General features: G+C 38.6%; 1 protein-coding gene across 1 annotated transcript in view; it reads right to left on the bottom strand.

The window, feature by feature from the left end:
* Positions 1-390: 390 nt before the first annotated feature.
* gpc5a (glypican 5a) overlaps positions 391-17,255 on the bottom strand; it is a 124,370-nt gene continuing 107,505 nt past the window's right edge. The window contains exon 9 of the mRNA XM_080438704.1: positions 391-1,330. Within this exon, the coding sequence (XP_080294830.1) occupies positions 1,179-1,330 (152 nt within the window). The 3' untranslated portion in view covers positions 391-1,178. The remainder of the gene's footprint in view (positions 1,331-17,255) is intronic.

Here is a 17,255-nt window from a genome sequence, read left to right on the forward strand (position 1 = left end):
AAGAGTCAGGTAGCAGGTGGAGGGAATTAGACCTCCCCCCACTCACACTGCAGGACCTATCACTTCCTATCCAGGCCTGTGAAGGGAGAGGAGGATTGAGTTTGAAAGACGATAATAGACTCCTTGGGAAACTAATCTATTTCTAAAGAAGAAGGGACTATGAATCCTCTCCCTTGGCTTTTTCTTCCTCTCCTCCCTCTCACCCATCCTCCACCATTTTTCTAAGCAGCAGCACTGAAAGTCAATATTGCTATTCAAACTACCAATTAAATGATCTCTGAACAGCCTAGTGGCTGTTAAGAGTTGAGAGAAAGGTTCCCTATGAGAGAAAAAATGGTTTGGTGCAAACAATTATACGTATAGACCTTACTATAGGTTTTTCACAATGAACAACATTTTCTTTAAGAACTTGTATTTATATATGGTACAGAAGGGAAATGGAACGGAATTTATGATACCACAAAATATTGAAAGAGTCCCCATTTACTCTTGGGTTGTACAAATGTTGCAATTGTAAAGGCTGTTGAGGCAATTATTTTGCTTTAAATTAACAAAAAGAGTTATATATTTCAAACTACCTGGCTAGCTTCACATGTGTAAAATCCTATTTTAAAGGAGAGTACGAAAAATAAAACAGCTTCCCATAATGAAGTACAGTGCAGTGTGCTAAACTATATTACCATATTTATCTATGGATCAAATATATTACACATTGAAATACAATTAAATTAATGGCACATTTTTACAACAAATAGTTATTTTCCATTGCCTTGAGTAAAGAAATATGATGGCAGTGACATTAGCAGTTCTGATTACGCCAATATTAGTGAATGTCATTTACTGTAACAGAAAACCTTATTTATTCTTCTCAGTCAATGCACGTTCTCTCATACATAATACAACTCTGGTTGTTAATTTAACTCTGCTCTGAGAGTGTACAAATGAACACCCAGGATCTTTGTGTATAGAAGCACAGTGTTTACCAGTAAATTACGGTATTTTGCTTTCCCACAACTTTCACTTCTTATTGCTCTTCACTACCCTGTGTCCTTTGGTCACCCATTTCAAATTGGAGCATTTGATGTCCATCCCTTGGCCCTCTCATTTCTGCTGCTTTTCACCCGTGGTTCTCAAAAGTCTCAAAGTCTGGAATGTGTCACGCCGCCAGACGGATGCCTTTACAGCGCCAGGATCATCTGTAAACAAGTCAATATCACAGCCCAGCCGGCTCCCGTCAGTCTTCCATGTGAGCTGGATCTGCCCTCCGTTTCGGCATCCTCCCCATGTGGGTGATGGTGATGTCTGTGGTCGCTGCCCACATCTGGACTCACTGAGGAGAGAGCAGAGACCAGAAGATCAGTAAGACCAATGCTCTAGAGTCTAGACACAGCAAAATCCTCAGTGTTCATTTACCTCTGAGAGTATACAAATGTAACCAAATGGATCCGTTTGTATACTCACGGTAGAGTTACAAATGGATCAAATAACACTGAGGATTTTACTGTGTAGTGTTATTACAGCTCCATGGAGGATTTGGTATTCTACAGGAGGAGGATCGTTTGTCGTGTTAATGTATTTGCCGATTTCAAGAGTTATGTGGCTGTAAATACAGTAACTTTGACAGTTTCTCTGGTGTCGTAATGAGTTTAAATTTTATGATTAGTGAAGGAATGCATTTTCCAATAGTAGGCCAAAACTACTAAAGCTGTTGGTAAGACTGTATATATTAAAGGAATGTTTCACATGTTTGTGGTCATTTTATCATCTACTCTGGATTTTGTGAGCACCCAGACAGTTTTTAAGTAGCTTGATTCAGTATTTGGATGTTTGATATCCATTTAATCAAATAATATCAGTTACAAAATGTATTATATTTAAAAAAAAAGTATATTGATATTGTCCTTCTAATGCTTGAGGGGCCGTGTTTTTTCAATTACTTTTTTCATTAATTTTTTATCATTTCTTTGGGAAAATGAAAAAATAAAATACAACTAGAAAAGGTGCTCCTCGGAGCACAGGTCTCCGCCAGGTCAGGTAGGTTAATATGGCCTCCTGGTGGCACTATAATAGGCCATTTCTTCTTAGGCCTTTCACGGCAATCGGACACTGCATTCATGATTTGAGGCATTTTGTTCAAAACGAACCAATCCTGCAAATGGAATGGAATCAGATACATGCGTATGACCAGCACTTATAATACGTCATAAACATTGTTATAAGTGGTCAATCATGCATGATTATAAAAAGTGTGTTATGAAGCCTTATAAGCGCATTATAATGCATTATAAATGTGATTATAATGCATTATAGACCCAACCTTGATATACAGTCTTACCACCTAAGTAAAAGAAAGAAAGTTTGTGCCACAGTCTGGGAGCCCTGACTGCAAAAGCCCAATCAGCTTTAGTCTCACGATCAAAGATCTCCACCTATATGTCTGGTGACATTTACTGTAAATTCAATGAAAAGGCTCAAACTGAGTGGAAACAATTTGGAGATTTAAACAACAAAAAATTGCTCCTTGGAGCACAGCTCCTAGCAAGGCCAGGTAGTAGAAGTCAATCTTCACAGATCAGGATGAAATATGAAAAATCGAACAGGTCCGTCTTGATGACATAACTATAGAAATAATGTGTACCGATTTGCGTGATGTTTGGACAAAACCTGTAGGAGTAATATAGAAAAAACGGCCTCCTGGTGGCGCTATAACAGGCCAATGTTTCTGCTCTGGCCTCCAGGAAGTGTGTGTGCACAGTTTCATGCCGATCGGTACAGATTAGCTGTACACAGACGGATGTACGGGGGTAAAACATAGTCTCGGCCACGCCTTCGGCCTGGCGGAGACAAAAAATAACAACATCGCAGGACCAATGTAAAGACTTTAGAGCGCTCCTTGATTTTGGGACGGTCTCAGTATTAGTTTTCAAAGCAGCATAGGCATAGGCATTTTTAATGCCGGTTTTCTCCGCGGTCCAAACCCATTCAATGAATTTTGATTTCGGTGCATTAGTAGGCTGAAATCTCAGATCATCTGGATACGAGAGACTAAAGCTTTAGCATTGACAGTGTTATAAGGATCTTATGGCATGCTCTTGCATGTTCATACCATGTTAAAGTGTCTGAAATAATACTTGGCACCAGACCTAGCTTGGCTTTAACACTGATCAGTAAAATCACAGAAATCGTAAAATCAGTCCTTCAGCTAATTCATATAAAGCGTTGTTATGCTAAAATCTGAGTGATGGGGTCTCTCAATTTACCACAATCAGTGGGGCACACACAAAGGAAATTAATGTGTGCTGGATTTTTAAGCGGCTTTTTCATTTTTGATAATAATTGAATGATATATCATCATCCTCATCATCATGACCATTATCAAGAAAGTAATAGTTTCGTTTTAAGCCACATTTGTCTGTTGTAATCCCTTATTAATGATTTGTTATGCTAACATACCTTCTTATACCAATATTAAACATGACAGGGTAAAGGCTTTAACACTGATCAGTAAAATCACAGAAATCGTGAAATCAGTCCTGCAGCTAATTCATATAAAGTGTTGTTATGCTAAAATCTGAGTGATGGGGTCTCTCAATTTACCACAATCAGTGGGGCACACACAAAGGAAATGAATGTGTGCTGGATTTTTAAGCTGCTTTTTTGTTCTATTTAGGTATGGTTTTAATAATAATTGAATGATATATCATCATCCTCATCATCATCACCATAATCAAGAATAGTTTCATTTTAAGCCACATTTGTCTGTTGTACTCCCTTATTAATGATTGTTTTATGCTAACATACCTTCTTATACCAATATTAAACATGACAGGGTAAAACATTATGTTATGTCATAATGCCATTCTGAAGCACTGTTAGTTGTTAAGAATAAATTGAAAAATCCACTCCAGTTCCTCTGCAATAACACATCAAAAGCTTTTCTTTGCAACAATAATATACAATCTAGCCCTTTTTAGAGGAGCTGTAATGATGTGCGTCAGTGCAAGCTGTAAAGATGAGCTATGACAAGGAGGATAGCTCTAATAGATAGCCCATTCATATTTCTGAGTACTGTATGCTGGGTTTTTGCCCAGAACTGTTTTTGTTTTCAGAAGCTAAATCTAGTGAAGAGGAACCACCTGAGACCTCTGCTGAAGCAGGCTGGCTGCTCCCGTTCTCAAACAAGTAAACACGTTGCTGTGCTGCAGATACAATCCCCATTCAATTACATTCTGGGGCACAGAGAAATAACAATCAATTAACTTTATTTGTAAAATAAATAAATACAAATATTTAAATAAATTTGCCAATTTAGACAAATTACACAATTCTCCCACTGAGAAATGCCTGAGTTTTGGGGGTATACACCACATCTGTTTATTTTACAGCAGTAGATGCACAGTTTAGCAGCTTGTCTTGTGCAAGACAGTGTTTCTAGGGAATGTGAGTCTGAAACAGCAGGAGCAACTTGTTCCTTTAGCAAGATCACTTGCAATATTATTCCAGTGATCTAAGGTTACCAGTAATCCTAACACATGCTACCAACCTTTTTAAAGCTTAGAACTAACACATACATGTGGGCATGACTTTGTGAGCCATTTCATACAGAAGTAAAACACAAACAGCATCATTGAAGCATTAACAAATACAGTAGGAATAAAAGGGTAAATACTCTAATATTACAAAGCAGTTTGACAGTCTCCATAACATCATTGTGATGAACAGATAAAACACAAAATACATGCTAAATAGATACACATTTGCTAGTTTCGGAATAAATACATCTGTCAATTCCTTGTGGCAAAAGCCGAATGACTTTGAAACAGCGCAGCCTGTCTGTTTACTGATTTAATTTGCTTGCTGTAATTAAGGCTAAAGTATGTCAAATGTCTCGCCCGATCCCACATAAAACCTGCATTCATCCTGTTTGTGTAATTATAGAGAAAACCAGGATCAATGGAATCTAATTTAAGGTGGGGGCATTATTCTAAAGTGCATCTCTGCATGGAGCCAGAAGAATGATAAAGTGCCTTGGTTATATCCTGTATGGATGCCACAGTGAGAGTGTTCATGTCCTGAATCCCATCACCCCATCCTCTGTTACATCCTCAGAGCAGTCAATACTGGACCCTGACCGCCAGTCAGTCATTCTCAGGTTGCACGTACATAGCCCGCATACAAATCAGTTAGTAAGCACCCATTCAAAACACCAGAAGAGATAAACCCAGGTTTTTTTCTTTTTTCTTTAACCACGTAAGCCCTATATACGTACAGTACATCATTGTACGGCGAATGGCTAAAATAGCCACTGTGCAATATGTAGAATCTGCTATTTTGGTTATTTTTGAATGTGTTAAAAAGAAAATGTATTTTGTTTTTCCTAAACTATTGCCTATAATGACATGCCCAAAATAGGGACGCTAGGTTTAAGGTGCTTAAACCATTCCATCCGAGAACGCTGTCATTTTAGATTTCTTTGGCTATTCAAAAATAGCAGATATACAAGCTCATAGCACGGCACCGAGTGCCACACTATGAGCTTGTAGATCTGCTATTTTTGAAAAAAACTTTGTGCAAATCTTTGAATATATATTTTTTAAAGACATTTGTAAAATATTTTGTTCCAGGGACCCCCCAGAAGCAAAGATTTGAGTTACAAATGTTCGCTTTAAAAACATATATATACAAAGATTTGCATAAATGTTTTCAAAATGATTTATCAAAAATACCCAAAGAAATCTAAAATGACAGAGATGCGTTCCCGGATTGAATGGGTTAAGAGGCTGCTATTGTGAAACACTCATTTCCATAAACTTGGCAGCAAGTGGAAGCTGTAGCGTAGTGATATACAGTATATCCAGGACGAGGAAAACAACACACAACAGCTCTGAGATTGCAACAGTGAACTCCTGTCTGTGGTGAATTGAAAGCTTCTTAGAAGAAGTCCAATAATATGAAACTGAAAATTGCTTGGCAACGCAACTGGTAATTATTTTTGACAATAATGGCCATAAGCAGGGAGTAAATTTAATTCAAGTGATAAAAGGTGCAATGTTGCCCAAAGCACCCCATCTAATACTGTAGCAGTGGGAGAAAGGTTACCAGAAAGCGTTATCGGTGGAGGATGTGAACACATGTTGAGGAACTTGAAATTCTGCCATTGCTTTATCAACCAACAGGGGCTCATACCTTCCGGGTCAATTGTCAGTAAACGCAAGGTCATGTAGCTTTTAAATCGCTGTGTTCATGAATACACGCTGCCTGTGGATTGAAGTGTTAAGGGGTGACCTGTCTTTGGCTGCTTGTGTATAAAGGCGTGATTAATCCTTTTCAGACCCTACACAGCATGATTGAATAACGTTCTGCATATGGAGTAGCCAAATGTGACGGGAGGGTTGCCTGTGCATGAAAATAAATTCAAAGGTGAGCGGGTGGTATGCTGTATGCTTAGCAGTATGCCATCGAATTACAATACAGTCAACACCACTTCAAACTGTGTACACAATAATGTGCACAAATGTTCATGAACAACAACCACCAGAAAAGGGAAATGATAAAAACATGAAATATTATGTCTAACAGCTGGCCATCATGTGTGCCTTTTGATGCAATACATTTCCCAAGGCATGTCTGTTTACACATTTCAAGTAATCAGCTCATATCGTCCAAAAAACACACAAATAATGATATTTTCCTCGAGTCAAACATCAAAGAGAGTTTTAAACACACAACAGAGATGATCTGCTAATTAGCATGAACACCCTACAACCACGTATTACTCCCCCCCCCCCCCCCAAAAAAAAGAGGGAAAAAAAGAAAACAGTATTTGCATAATGAATGAAGGTTTTGAGTTTGCACAGTTCCCTCTTATTAACCTTCCATTAACCTTTTGATTAACATAGGCAGCTCTGAGCATTATTCCCTGGGATCACACACACCACAAGGCTTGGCCTAAATTCATCAAACCATCAGTGGAATCGCTTATGGGTGATTAGGCTGCTGATAGCTCACCGCCTCGCATGAAGACGGCCATTTACTAGAAGTTGCAAGGTTACAGAACAACAAGCGGTTTTACTAGAGCCTGCATGTGTTTAACTACAGAAACACAAAGGTACGCTGAGAGTGGCTAATCAAAATGACAGGAATTGCATGATTATAATTTCAATTTAGAATGAACACACAATTGATACACTCGTCTCTACTACACAAAGACACAGAGAACATGTAGACTCGTGTTTTGAAATAACATAAGGCAGGCAACAGTATAGTGATGTACAGTTTTCTAACTGAATTGATTATACATGTACACGCAGTACATATATTATACATATATACTGTAGTATGGTATAGGCAGGTCACAAATTGTGTGTTATTTGAGGTGATTCAAGTGTTAGACATAACTTATAATAAGGTGACAAAGGCAACATGTCTTTTTCAATGTCTTCACAAAATTCAAACATCCTACCCATACAGTGACACTGATCAAAGGACTTATTGGGATCAAATGACTATGGCTGTCAGAGCACTGAATGAGAGCAAGGACCAAAAACTAAAACAAAATAATACAAAAAATAATAATGAAACAAATCTGCATTCAATATGTAAGAATTCCGAGAAGCTGCTCAAAATGTTACTTGCACAATGTACATAGATAACTGAAATAAACAAGTGAAATGTATGTATGCCTTCTGCCTTCTTGCACATTCTCTATTGCTGCTAAAGATAAAGATCATGCCTTTAAGAGGTTTATCATAACTGCCATTCAGCCTGTGCTTTTAACTTTATCTTTATCTATAATTTGTATTTCTTATTTTAATGTCATGGCATCAAGTATTATGTCCTTGTTGTTAACAGCATAATTGTATTGTTGTATTAGCAGTCTTTGTGGAACATGTCGCACCAACATTGCACTGCTTGTACCTTTATGAGTCAGTGACAAATACACCCTTGATTCTTGAAAATAAGTCTACAAGATATGGGACCTGTACACCGAAATACCATGCGCACAGTGTCAGTATGTGTTGTGGTGGCTCCCTTTGACATAGTTGACGGTTTTAAGAACTTGTTCAAAACTCATTTGTTTCGGAAGCATTTTGTCTTATGAAGTTCTTACCTGACCCACCTGTGCAGGTACATTTTTACCAGGTTGCAAAACCTGGTCTACATCTACACTCGCTAGTCCTGACTTTTGTGTCACTTTTTCCTCATTGGCTGGTCCTTTAGACAATGAGGGCTCAATGTCCACAATACTGTGTTCGGCCACTGTATGTAACTCTATGGTAAGTGGCGCTGTTGCTCAATGTCCTCTCAGAATATGGGATCTAAAAACGTTGCCATGTTTAGTGAGAGAAATAAGCAACCATATGGGATCTAAAAACGTTGCCATGTTTAGTGAGAGAAATAAGCAACCTGGTATAATAAGACAATATGTCATATCTTGTTTTATTTAGTTTTAATTTAGTTTTAGTTTTTGTTGTTGTTGTTGTGCTATTGCTCTTATGTGCCTTGTTGTAACTTGTTTTACTTGATTGTTTTCCACTGTACAGCACTTTGTAACATTGTTGAAAGGTGCTTTATAATTACAATGTACTTACTTACTTACATAGTGTATTTTCTTTGTAGTCTACAGCGCATTTTATGTTTGGTGCTAGTGGTCCTGAAGCATTCTTTTTAACGTGGGTGCATATGTCAGCTGTAATTTATGACAATGAAAGTGTCATTTAATATCTACATAATGTTTCTTATAGTAAAACAGAAATACAAGTAATTTCAGGACAAAGGCAAGTTTGTCTAGAGTTGCACTTCCTGCACAGGAAGACCTTTAACCATATTATCTATTCCTGCATTGCTATTCAAATTCTGAGACATCTGGTAAGATTTATGCAACGCTCAACTGTTTGAGTTGAACAAGAATGACAACAACAAATAGCTTCCACTGCTCCACTTTGGCAATAAACATTATAAATGGCCTATTTCAAGCTTTCAGGTAGATGGTTCCAGCACTGAATGCATGATTCATAGGGGCTATCATAACAGTATTTATGGGAAAAGGAAGATATGCAGCTGTTGTAAATCTTCCGTTTTTTTTATTTTGGAAGCATAACACCATCTAAATGTAAAGAAATTACTAACAACTGTCGTAAAGGTATAGGCTATATTTAGAACAGGTTAGTTGCATTTCCCTTGCTTGGCCAAAGTCTAAAACATTTAATCCTGAGTGTAAATTTAACTCTGAGGACTTATTTTATAGGGCAAAGTAAAGGTTCAAAAACCAAATTCAAAGACCCCCTTCATCCTATGGTGAAACATTTCTATAGTGTTGTAACTGGACTGTTTTCTTCCAGCATAAAATCCAATAGCTACAGTACATGCATCCATGCATTTGATCCTTTCAATTTTGCATAAACCACATGCCAAAACCGTCAGCCAATTTCTGAATTCATAAGCAATGCCACTGAGACAGTATTTTCCACAACCATCAACAAAAGCAGCACATAGAATGTGTGTTATTGAATGTGTGTGAACTGTCCACAGCCCTCCTCTGAGACACAGACCGAGTAGGAAAAAAATGGACCAATTATATGAAGATAGAAGTTTATTTTCTTTAACCACGTAAGCCCTATATATGTACACCATTGTACAGCGAATAGCTAAAATAGCCACTGTACAAGCTGTAGAATCTGCTATTTTGGTTATTTTTTTATGTGTTTTCAAAAAATACATATTTAGTTTTTCCCAAAATAGGGACGCTAGGTTTAAGGTGCTTAACCCATTCAATCCGGGAACGCTGTCATTTTAGATTTATTTGGCTATTCAAAAATAGCAGATATACAAGCTTGTAGATCTGCTATTTTTGAAAAATCGTGATATATATTTTTAAAGCAAACATTTGTAAAATATGTTGTTCCAGGGACCCCCCAGAAGCAAATATTTGAGTTACAAATGTTCGCTTAAAAATATATATATATTCAAAGATTTGCACAAATCTTCACGGTTTTTCAAAAATAGCAGATCAAATACACAAGTACACAAGTACACATACAAGCTCATAGCGTGGCACTCAGTGCCATGCTATGAGCTTGTAGATCTGCTATTTTTGAATAGCCAAAGAAATCTAAAATGTATATGTTATAAATGTTATAAATGTATAATATGAGAAGATTTGTAGCGTCCAGCTGCAGAGGCATGTGTGCACCTCCCTGAGGACAACAATCTAACGGCTTGACCTATTCGTCCAGTTCAGCCAGGCTCTGCCTGTGCTTGATTAATTCTGTGATCCATTAAGTGGCTTTATTTCCCAGCAGGGAGAGAGTCCCCTCTGGCCTTCCATCTGTGGATTAGGGGAATCCCTTAGACATCGTTCAAAAGGAATGCAACCGGAACAGTGATGTTGACTTCATCACAGGCATAAATTGAGGTGAAAGACATTACATTCACAGCATGCGTCTCATTCTTGGGAAGATCTAACAGGAAGCAACACCCCCAGGTTGTAAGAATATATTAGCATTTTAAAGAACATTCTTGCACTAGTTGCATTAGTGATGAAAAGGTGCATAATATAAAATGTACTTAATCTTATTGGTAATTTCAAATATTCTAATGAGACCAATAATATTACCTTTCTAATAACACTGAGCTTGAGGCATGAAACCACTTGCATAGTGCTCAGGATACTCACGTCTACACGGTCACTCTTGTTTCAGGTTTCACCTGTCCTGCATACAATACTTGGTAGCCTAGATTGCGTTCTGGAGGGGCGACTAAATAAGCCAAAATTATCACTAAATCACCTAAAGTGTGTTACTTTAAAATCTGGCATACTTGCTCTCCAACATGTCTATAATTAAAATATTTCAAGACATCTCTGTCTTGTGTTGTGTTTTTTATGCTAGTATTGATTGCTTTGCATTGACTGAAATCAATGCAAATATCACTCATCATTTGACGCATTTGACAGTAACTTCTGAATAACTTCTGAATAAAGAACAGTCCAAGCCTAAAACATAACAAGCCAATCTGATAGTGATAGTTAACAGTGATTTCGTAAGTTGTAACACTTGCTCATCAAACCTTGAGTAGGCTATACATTCATTCATACATTCTATTTTTCCTTACATTGAGACCTTTCGGATAACACCAAAGATACATTGGAGGCACAGAAAGGTTTACAATGTAATAACAGTATGGGGAGTGAATATGCAGTCTATTCAATTAAGTTTCTCATTATAAAACTGAACGCAACATAGTCTTTGACACATAGACTGCTGTTTGTCTGCCATCTCATGAATTTACATTTTATCAACACAGAAGCTCATGATCCAGCACTTTTTTATACATAAACCTTTAATTGTTGCCAAGAATCTCAATTATCTGGGTTATTCATGTTCCCTCAGCTGAAAAGTTTTACTGTGCAGTTTTAAATCTGACATTTGTCATGTAAAACTACGATAGTTTTGCTCATGTGGTGAGTATATGAGTCAAACCCAAAGTCCCTGGTTTAAAACAATGATGCTATATTGCAACTGTGATGGATTCCAGGAGATTGCAAGGCCACATTAATCCCAGCTTCTCCACAGCAAGCAGAGACAAGGTGTGAACGTGCCGTGAAATGAAGTATGGAAGCTGGGCCAATGATATTTAATTAATGCTAGGCCTGACTGGAGGGCCTGGGCTCATCTGCTGCAAGTCTCATCCAATATGCATGACTCACAAGCAGGCTTCTTGCCACAGCAAACGAACCACATCAATGTGAAGTGGTGTACACAGCCAGCACAGCACACAGGAGGAAGCAAGTATTCAAGGCTGCTCAAATGAACACAGAGGTATAGCTGAAAGCTTCCACCAGCCTTGTCAAATGAACTCACTACTAATAAATGAGTTCATTTGAGGTCTGTTGTTTATTTTAATTATCTTGCATCAGAAGCTTCTTCGGTAAACTTGAAATATCTACAACAAAATTAAGCAAAAGCTGCTTTTGGAGTTTCACTGTATGCTCCATGGTCAAAATATAGTTTAGTTTGTTTATTCCCTTTATGCTATATAATGAGTTTTAAACCATAAATAAGCAATTAATATGTTTTATAATCTTTTTTATTTATTTATTTTTTAGTTATTATAAATTTTGACATCGATTTATTGATTTATAGATTGGGGGGGTGCATTTTTAAGCCTTTATTTGATAGTATCAGTTGAGAGAGGCAGCTAATGTGGACAGAGAGCAGTGGAATGACACACAGCAAACAGTCGAACCGGAGACATGCTGATGAAGACATTTTCCCCCACGTGGTATGTGCCCTAACCATGCGGCTATCGGGTCACACTTATGCTTCATTATCTATTAAACACATGAACCCTAGCAGATGAACATTTTGTGAAAATAGCACATCTAAGCTTGCAACAAAATAATCATGTAGATCGACTATTTCCGGTAAAGAGATTTGGTGTAGAGGGGGGAAAGGGGGACCAAGAATAAACACCTGGGGGGACCACAGTGAACAAAGTATAGGTTTAAGGGGTTAATAGTGTAAAGTAGTCATGTCTTTGTTTACTTTGATACACATACATGATGCCTTAGAGAGCAATACCGCACAGCAGCATATTCCCTCCACAGATTATTCCCCTCTATGAATTCAGCAGGTGGAGGTAAGAGGGTGTCATTTGTCCTGCCCGTGCCTCCTGTCAACCCCCCTACATTGGCCACGTTACATTAAATAATTTTTCTCAGGAGTCCACAGCGGCGTTATTAAACTGCCTACCTGTGTTACGATGATAGATCTCTCCCAAACTTTGGACCCCCAGCAAACACAAGTTACCCATACATGCAGAACATAAAGAGATTGCTTGTGTGGACAACCGGTTCAAGCAATGAAATCAGGCTCCCCTACAGCTGACTGGGTCCCCACATGGCCACATTCAGCGTGGATGTTATGATGGCAAAGGTGAAACAGAGTGAAATATTAGTTGGAAACGTCATACCTCAGCCGACAGCCTGATTGCCTTTTCTTTTTTGGCAATGATAGATTGAAGATGGTTTGCTAAGAATGAAAATAAATTAAATTGTTGTCAGTTGACAATAATTGGAAAGTGCATCGGTCTTTAAGCTTGTAACTAAGAATCCACCCAACACAAAATTCTGATATTATCGTCTGGGGTCAAATGAAATGGTGCAGTGTGGGAAGCCTTGCCTTTAAGATTGAAAAAGACCTCTAGCAGACTTCTTCTTGGTTTGTACTTGAGATTCCAGATCTTTAAAGCCTTTAAAGCCCTAACAAATTGTGATCCACAAATGAAATGTTTCTATGCCAGAATGCCATCTTTAATGAGGTTAAAGATAAAACAAATGTTTACCATACCATACATACCAAAGTATACCATACATACCAAAGTATGGTACTGTACTGGTACATGGTACTGTATGTTTCAATTTATAATGTTCCCCTTTCTTGTATTGATTAACTATTAGTACTAACATTTTCTGCAATGAATACAAGTAGGCCTATTCCATGTTGACCACTAATGGAGAGCACAACAGCTACACTAATACTAGCCTTGTATGAATCATCAATTATGTGACCACATATGTGTGTGTGTGTGTGTGTGTGTGTGTGTGTGTGTGTGTGTGTGTGTGTGTGTGTGTGTGTGTGTGTGTGCGTGCGTGCGTGCGTGCGTGCGTGCGTGCGTGCGTGCGTGCGTGCGTGCGTGCGTGCGTGCGTGCGTGCGTGCGTGCGTGCGTGTGAGTGTGCTATAACCACCAAAAACACAAAAACAGATGAATTGGAAACACACACTAATGGACCCTTGTGGTTAAATTAATATGAACAGCTAACTCAGTGGATGGAGGATTTTGAGTGTTCCCAGCAGCAGCCACTGTTGTTAACGGTTATGCCTAATTTACCGCTGTCATACGCCGGTGCCCCATGCCGAAAATAGCAGATCTACAAGGCAAGCTCACATCGCATCTCACCGTGAAGCGTTGTTCTGCTAGATCTGCTATTTTCATGCAGGACACCGCCGCTCAAACAATAGATCAGGCTTTAACGGCTTAGCAGCTTGTTGACTGATACAAGATAACCCGCTACTGTCTCATAGTCACAATCATGTCTGCTTGTCATCTTCCAGTCCTTGCTGACAGACCTATGGGTGGAGAGGGTGATAATGGATGGTTCTAATGGTCAAGCCAGGACCACACATTAAGGTCCCGGTCGATTCTGAGTATTGCACACAGGAACTGCTGCCAGCAATCAATGCTCCACTAATGTGCGAAAAAGGAGTAAGTTGAATGTCAGTGTTGCTGATCAATAACTATTCATTTTCAGCAACCACATTTCCACAAATAGGACACTTAATATTGTGCGATTGGATAATTACCATGCCCAATTAAGGTCGTGTGACACTAAGCAATGGATGGTAGATGGAAGCCATAGGCCGCAAGGTGCTAATGGAGACGCCCGCCAGACTCTGATCGACATTTGGGAGATGGATCTTGATGTCTGCAAACTGGACGCCAGCTAAACCTGCAGCAGTCAGATAATCCTCTCTCTACCGCCACAGCAGCACAGATAATGGATGGCCATCCTCTCAGATTCTGCTCCTGGAGGAGTAACATACACAACAACTCCAAAGGGAACAGGAGAGAGCTGTGCAACCACCACTGTACGATTGTACATCTATATCCACTGCACTGCAGCTAGCCGTCAGCTTTTTCAGCATATCGTTTCAACAAATTCAATTTTAGCTATGGCTGAATTTCTAAACATAGTAATTGGTGTACATTGTTGACATTCTTAATACATTAGTTATTGATTTATATTTCATGTTGGGGGAACATTCTGAAGATTTATAGCCCTACTAGCGGCGGCAGGGCTCTAAGGATGGTTGGTGTCAGTTGGTCTGTTGGTCTTTCGGTCTGTCTGTCCATTTTCCCACCAATTTGGTACCAAACAACATCTTAAACTACAGTCTGGATTGCCATGGGATTTGTTGTGCACATTCATGCACCGCAGAGGATGAACCCTACTGATTTTGGTGACCCCATGGCCTTTCCTCTAACATTGCCCGTAGGCCAAAATGTCCACTTGTTTTCGGTTTAAAAGACATACAGTAGCTTTTTAATTTTACAAACGTATTTTATTTCTCACCCATTTGGTGTTCTAAGGATGCCAATTTCGTTCGAGTTCAAACCAATTTGGTCCGCTTGGCTGTAAGGATCAGCAAGGCCTCAGGGGGTCACAAGTGGAGCTTTTCAACTCTTACCCCAATTTTACCCCATCATGTCTCTATCCCAACCAATTTATGAGATCAGGGTGAGTCTGAGCTGGTATGAGCAGAACTTGGGGTGATCAGGTCGACAGCAGAGATTAGTGCGATGGAATAACAGCTCAATCTCATTCCTCCCAATCTAGAAGGATCCTCACCGCTGGCCACCTGCCATTCACCTGAAATGTGTATAATGCCATATATATGGTTCAAACTTGCATGTGCTCCCCTAATATGAAACGATCATTTCCCAAAGACAGATATAACCTCCGCAGACAAGGAGAGATGAGCATGCAAAGAAAAAAAGAAATGTACTTATTAGAACAGCAACAGAAAACAAACTCACATTTAATCCATTAAGACCGGGAACGCATCTGTGTACTTTAAAGATTTCTTTGGCAATTTAAAAATAGCAGATATACAAGCTCATAGCCCGGCTATGAGCTTGTAGATCTGCAATTTTTAGAAAAATCGTGAAAAAAAATAGGATTTAGAAGACATTTGTAGAATCGGCCTCAGGTCTTAAAGGGCAAGACCACTTTGGTAAAGGTTTGGGTTGTGTATTTACCTTGCCATGATGTAACTCCAAAGGTGGACAAGAAATCAAAAATAATTGTTCCATTGATTAGAAATGGATAATTCTAAATTTGCTCCTCATTGACTTACATTGTACGGTAAGACAGCTCTCAAAGTCACTCTATAAGCACATAAACGAACACGAACAAAGCTGATTCAGACAATATAGAACATCACCAAACCCAGTACTGTTTTTTTTTTTTATAAAAATGTTGAATTCCTGCTGATTTTACTATTTGAAGATCCGGATCCGGATCCGCGAATCCAGTCCAGGTTTTCTTCTTAATAAAAATAGCAAAATCAGCAGGAAGTTAACATTTGTATTAAAAAAAAAAAACAGTACTGGGTTTGGTGATGTTCTATATTGTCTGAATCAACTTTGTTTGCGTTTGTTTATGTGCTAAAATAGTGACTTTGAGAGCTATTTTACCTTACAATGTAAGTCAATGAGGAGCATATTTTGAATTATCAATTTCTAATCAATGGAGCGATTATTTTTGATTACTTGTCCACCTTTGGAGTTACATCATGGCAAAGGTAAATACACAACCCAAACCTCTACCAAAGTGGTCTTGCCCTTTAATGGGTACCTCTAAGACCTGAGTGCCTACAAATGCCTTCTAAATCAACAGTTTCCAAACAGTTTTTTGAAAAATATTTAAAAAACAATATTTTATATTAAAATATATATAAGATTTGCACAAATTTTCAAAAAAAAAAAGAAAAAAGATCTACAAGCTCATAGCACACGGTGCCACGCTATGAGCTTGTATATCTGCTATTTTTTAATTGCCAAATACATCTAAAATGACAGAGATGCGTTCCCGGATTGAATGGGTTAAATGTGGCCCAGTCTATCTGTGATTCTCTCTTTGACTTCCTCGCAGGCAGATGGAGAGAGACTGGTGGTCCATACAATACCCATGAGCACAAGTACGAAACTCTCTGTGATGTCTCCACTTCCCTGCTCCCTATGCACTTGAACTGCACCTTTAATAACACCTTTGGCTTCAATTCCAGAGCCATGGGTTCGCATGACATGGTGTGCAAACAAGAAAAAGATCAATTACCACAGAAATGTCTCAAATTATCTCTCCGTGGAATTCACTGGTACAGCAGTGAACATGGTCGACTAATTCAATTTCCTGTGGACCACCCTCTCCAACACGCTCAAATATCTATTATGAAAGGCAACCTCTATCGTTAGTGAAATAGCTGAAAGCTAGCACTTATTATTGGTCTATTTACGTTCTCCCTATTCTGGTTCAGAGGAAATTGAGCTGTATGTTGTTTACAACATGAGGAAGGTCACTTCCTGCTGCCAGCGGTCCTACATCAAGAACCTGTATGACACCATGCTGCGTGAGGGTAAGTGTGTGATGAAGAGTGCCAATTACGACTAGGTTTTTCAGAACCTTCCTTCTGGA

This window comes from Gymnoscopelus braueri (genome assembly GCF_963280865.1).
Source record: "Gymnoscopelus braueri genome assembly, chromosome: 1".
Lineage (NCBI taxonomy): Eukaryota > Metazoa > Chordata > Actinopteri > Myctophiformes > Myctophidae > Gymnoscopelus > Gymnoscopelus braueri.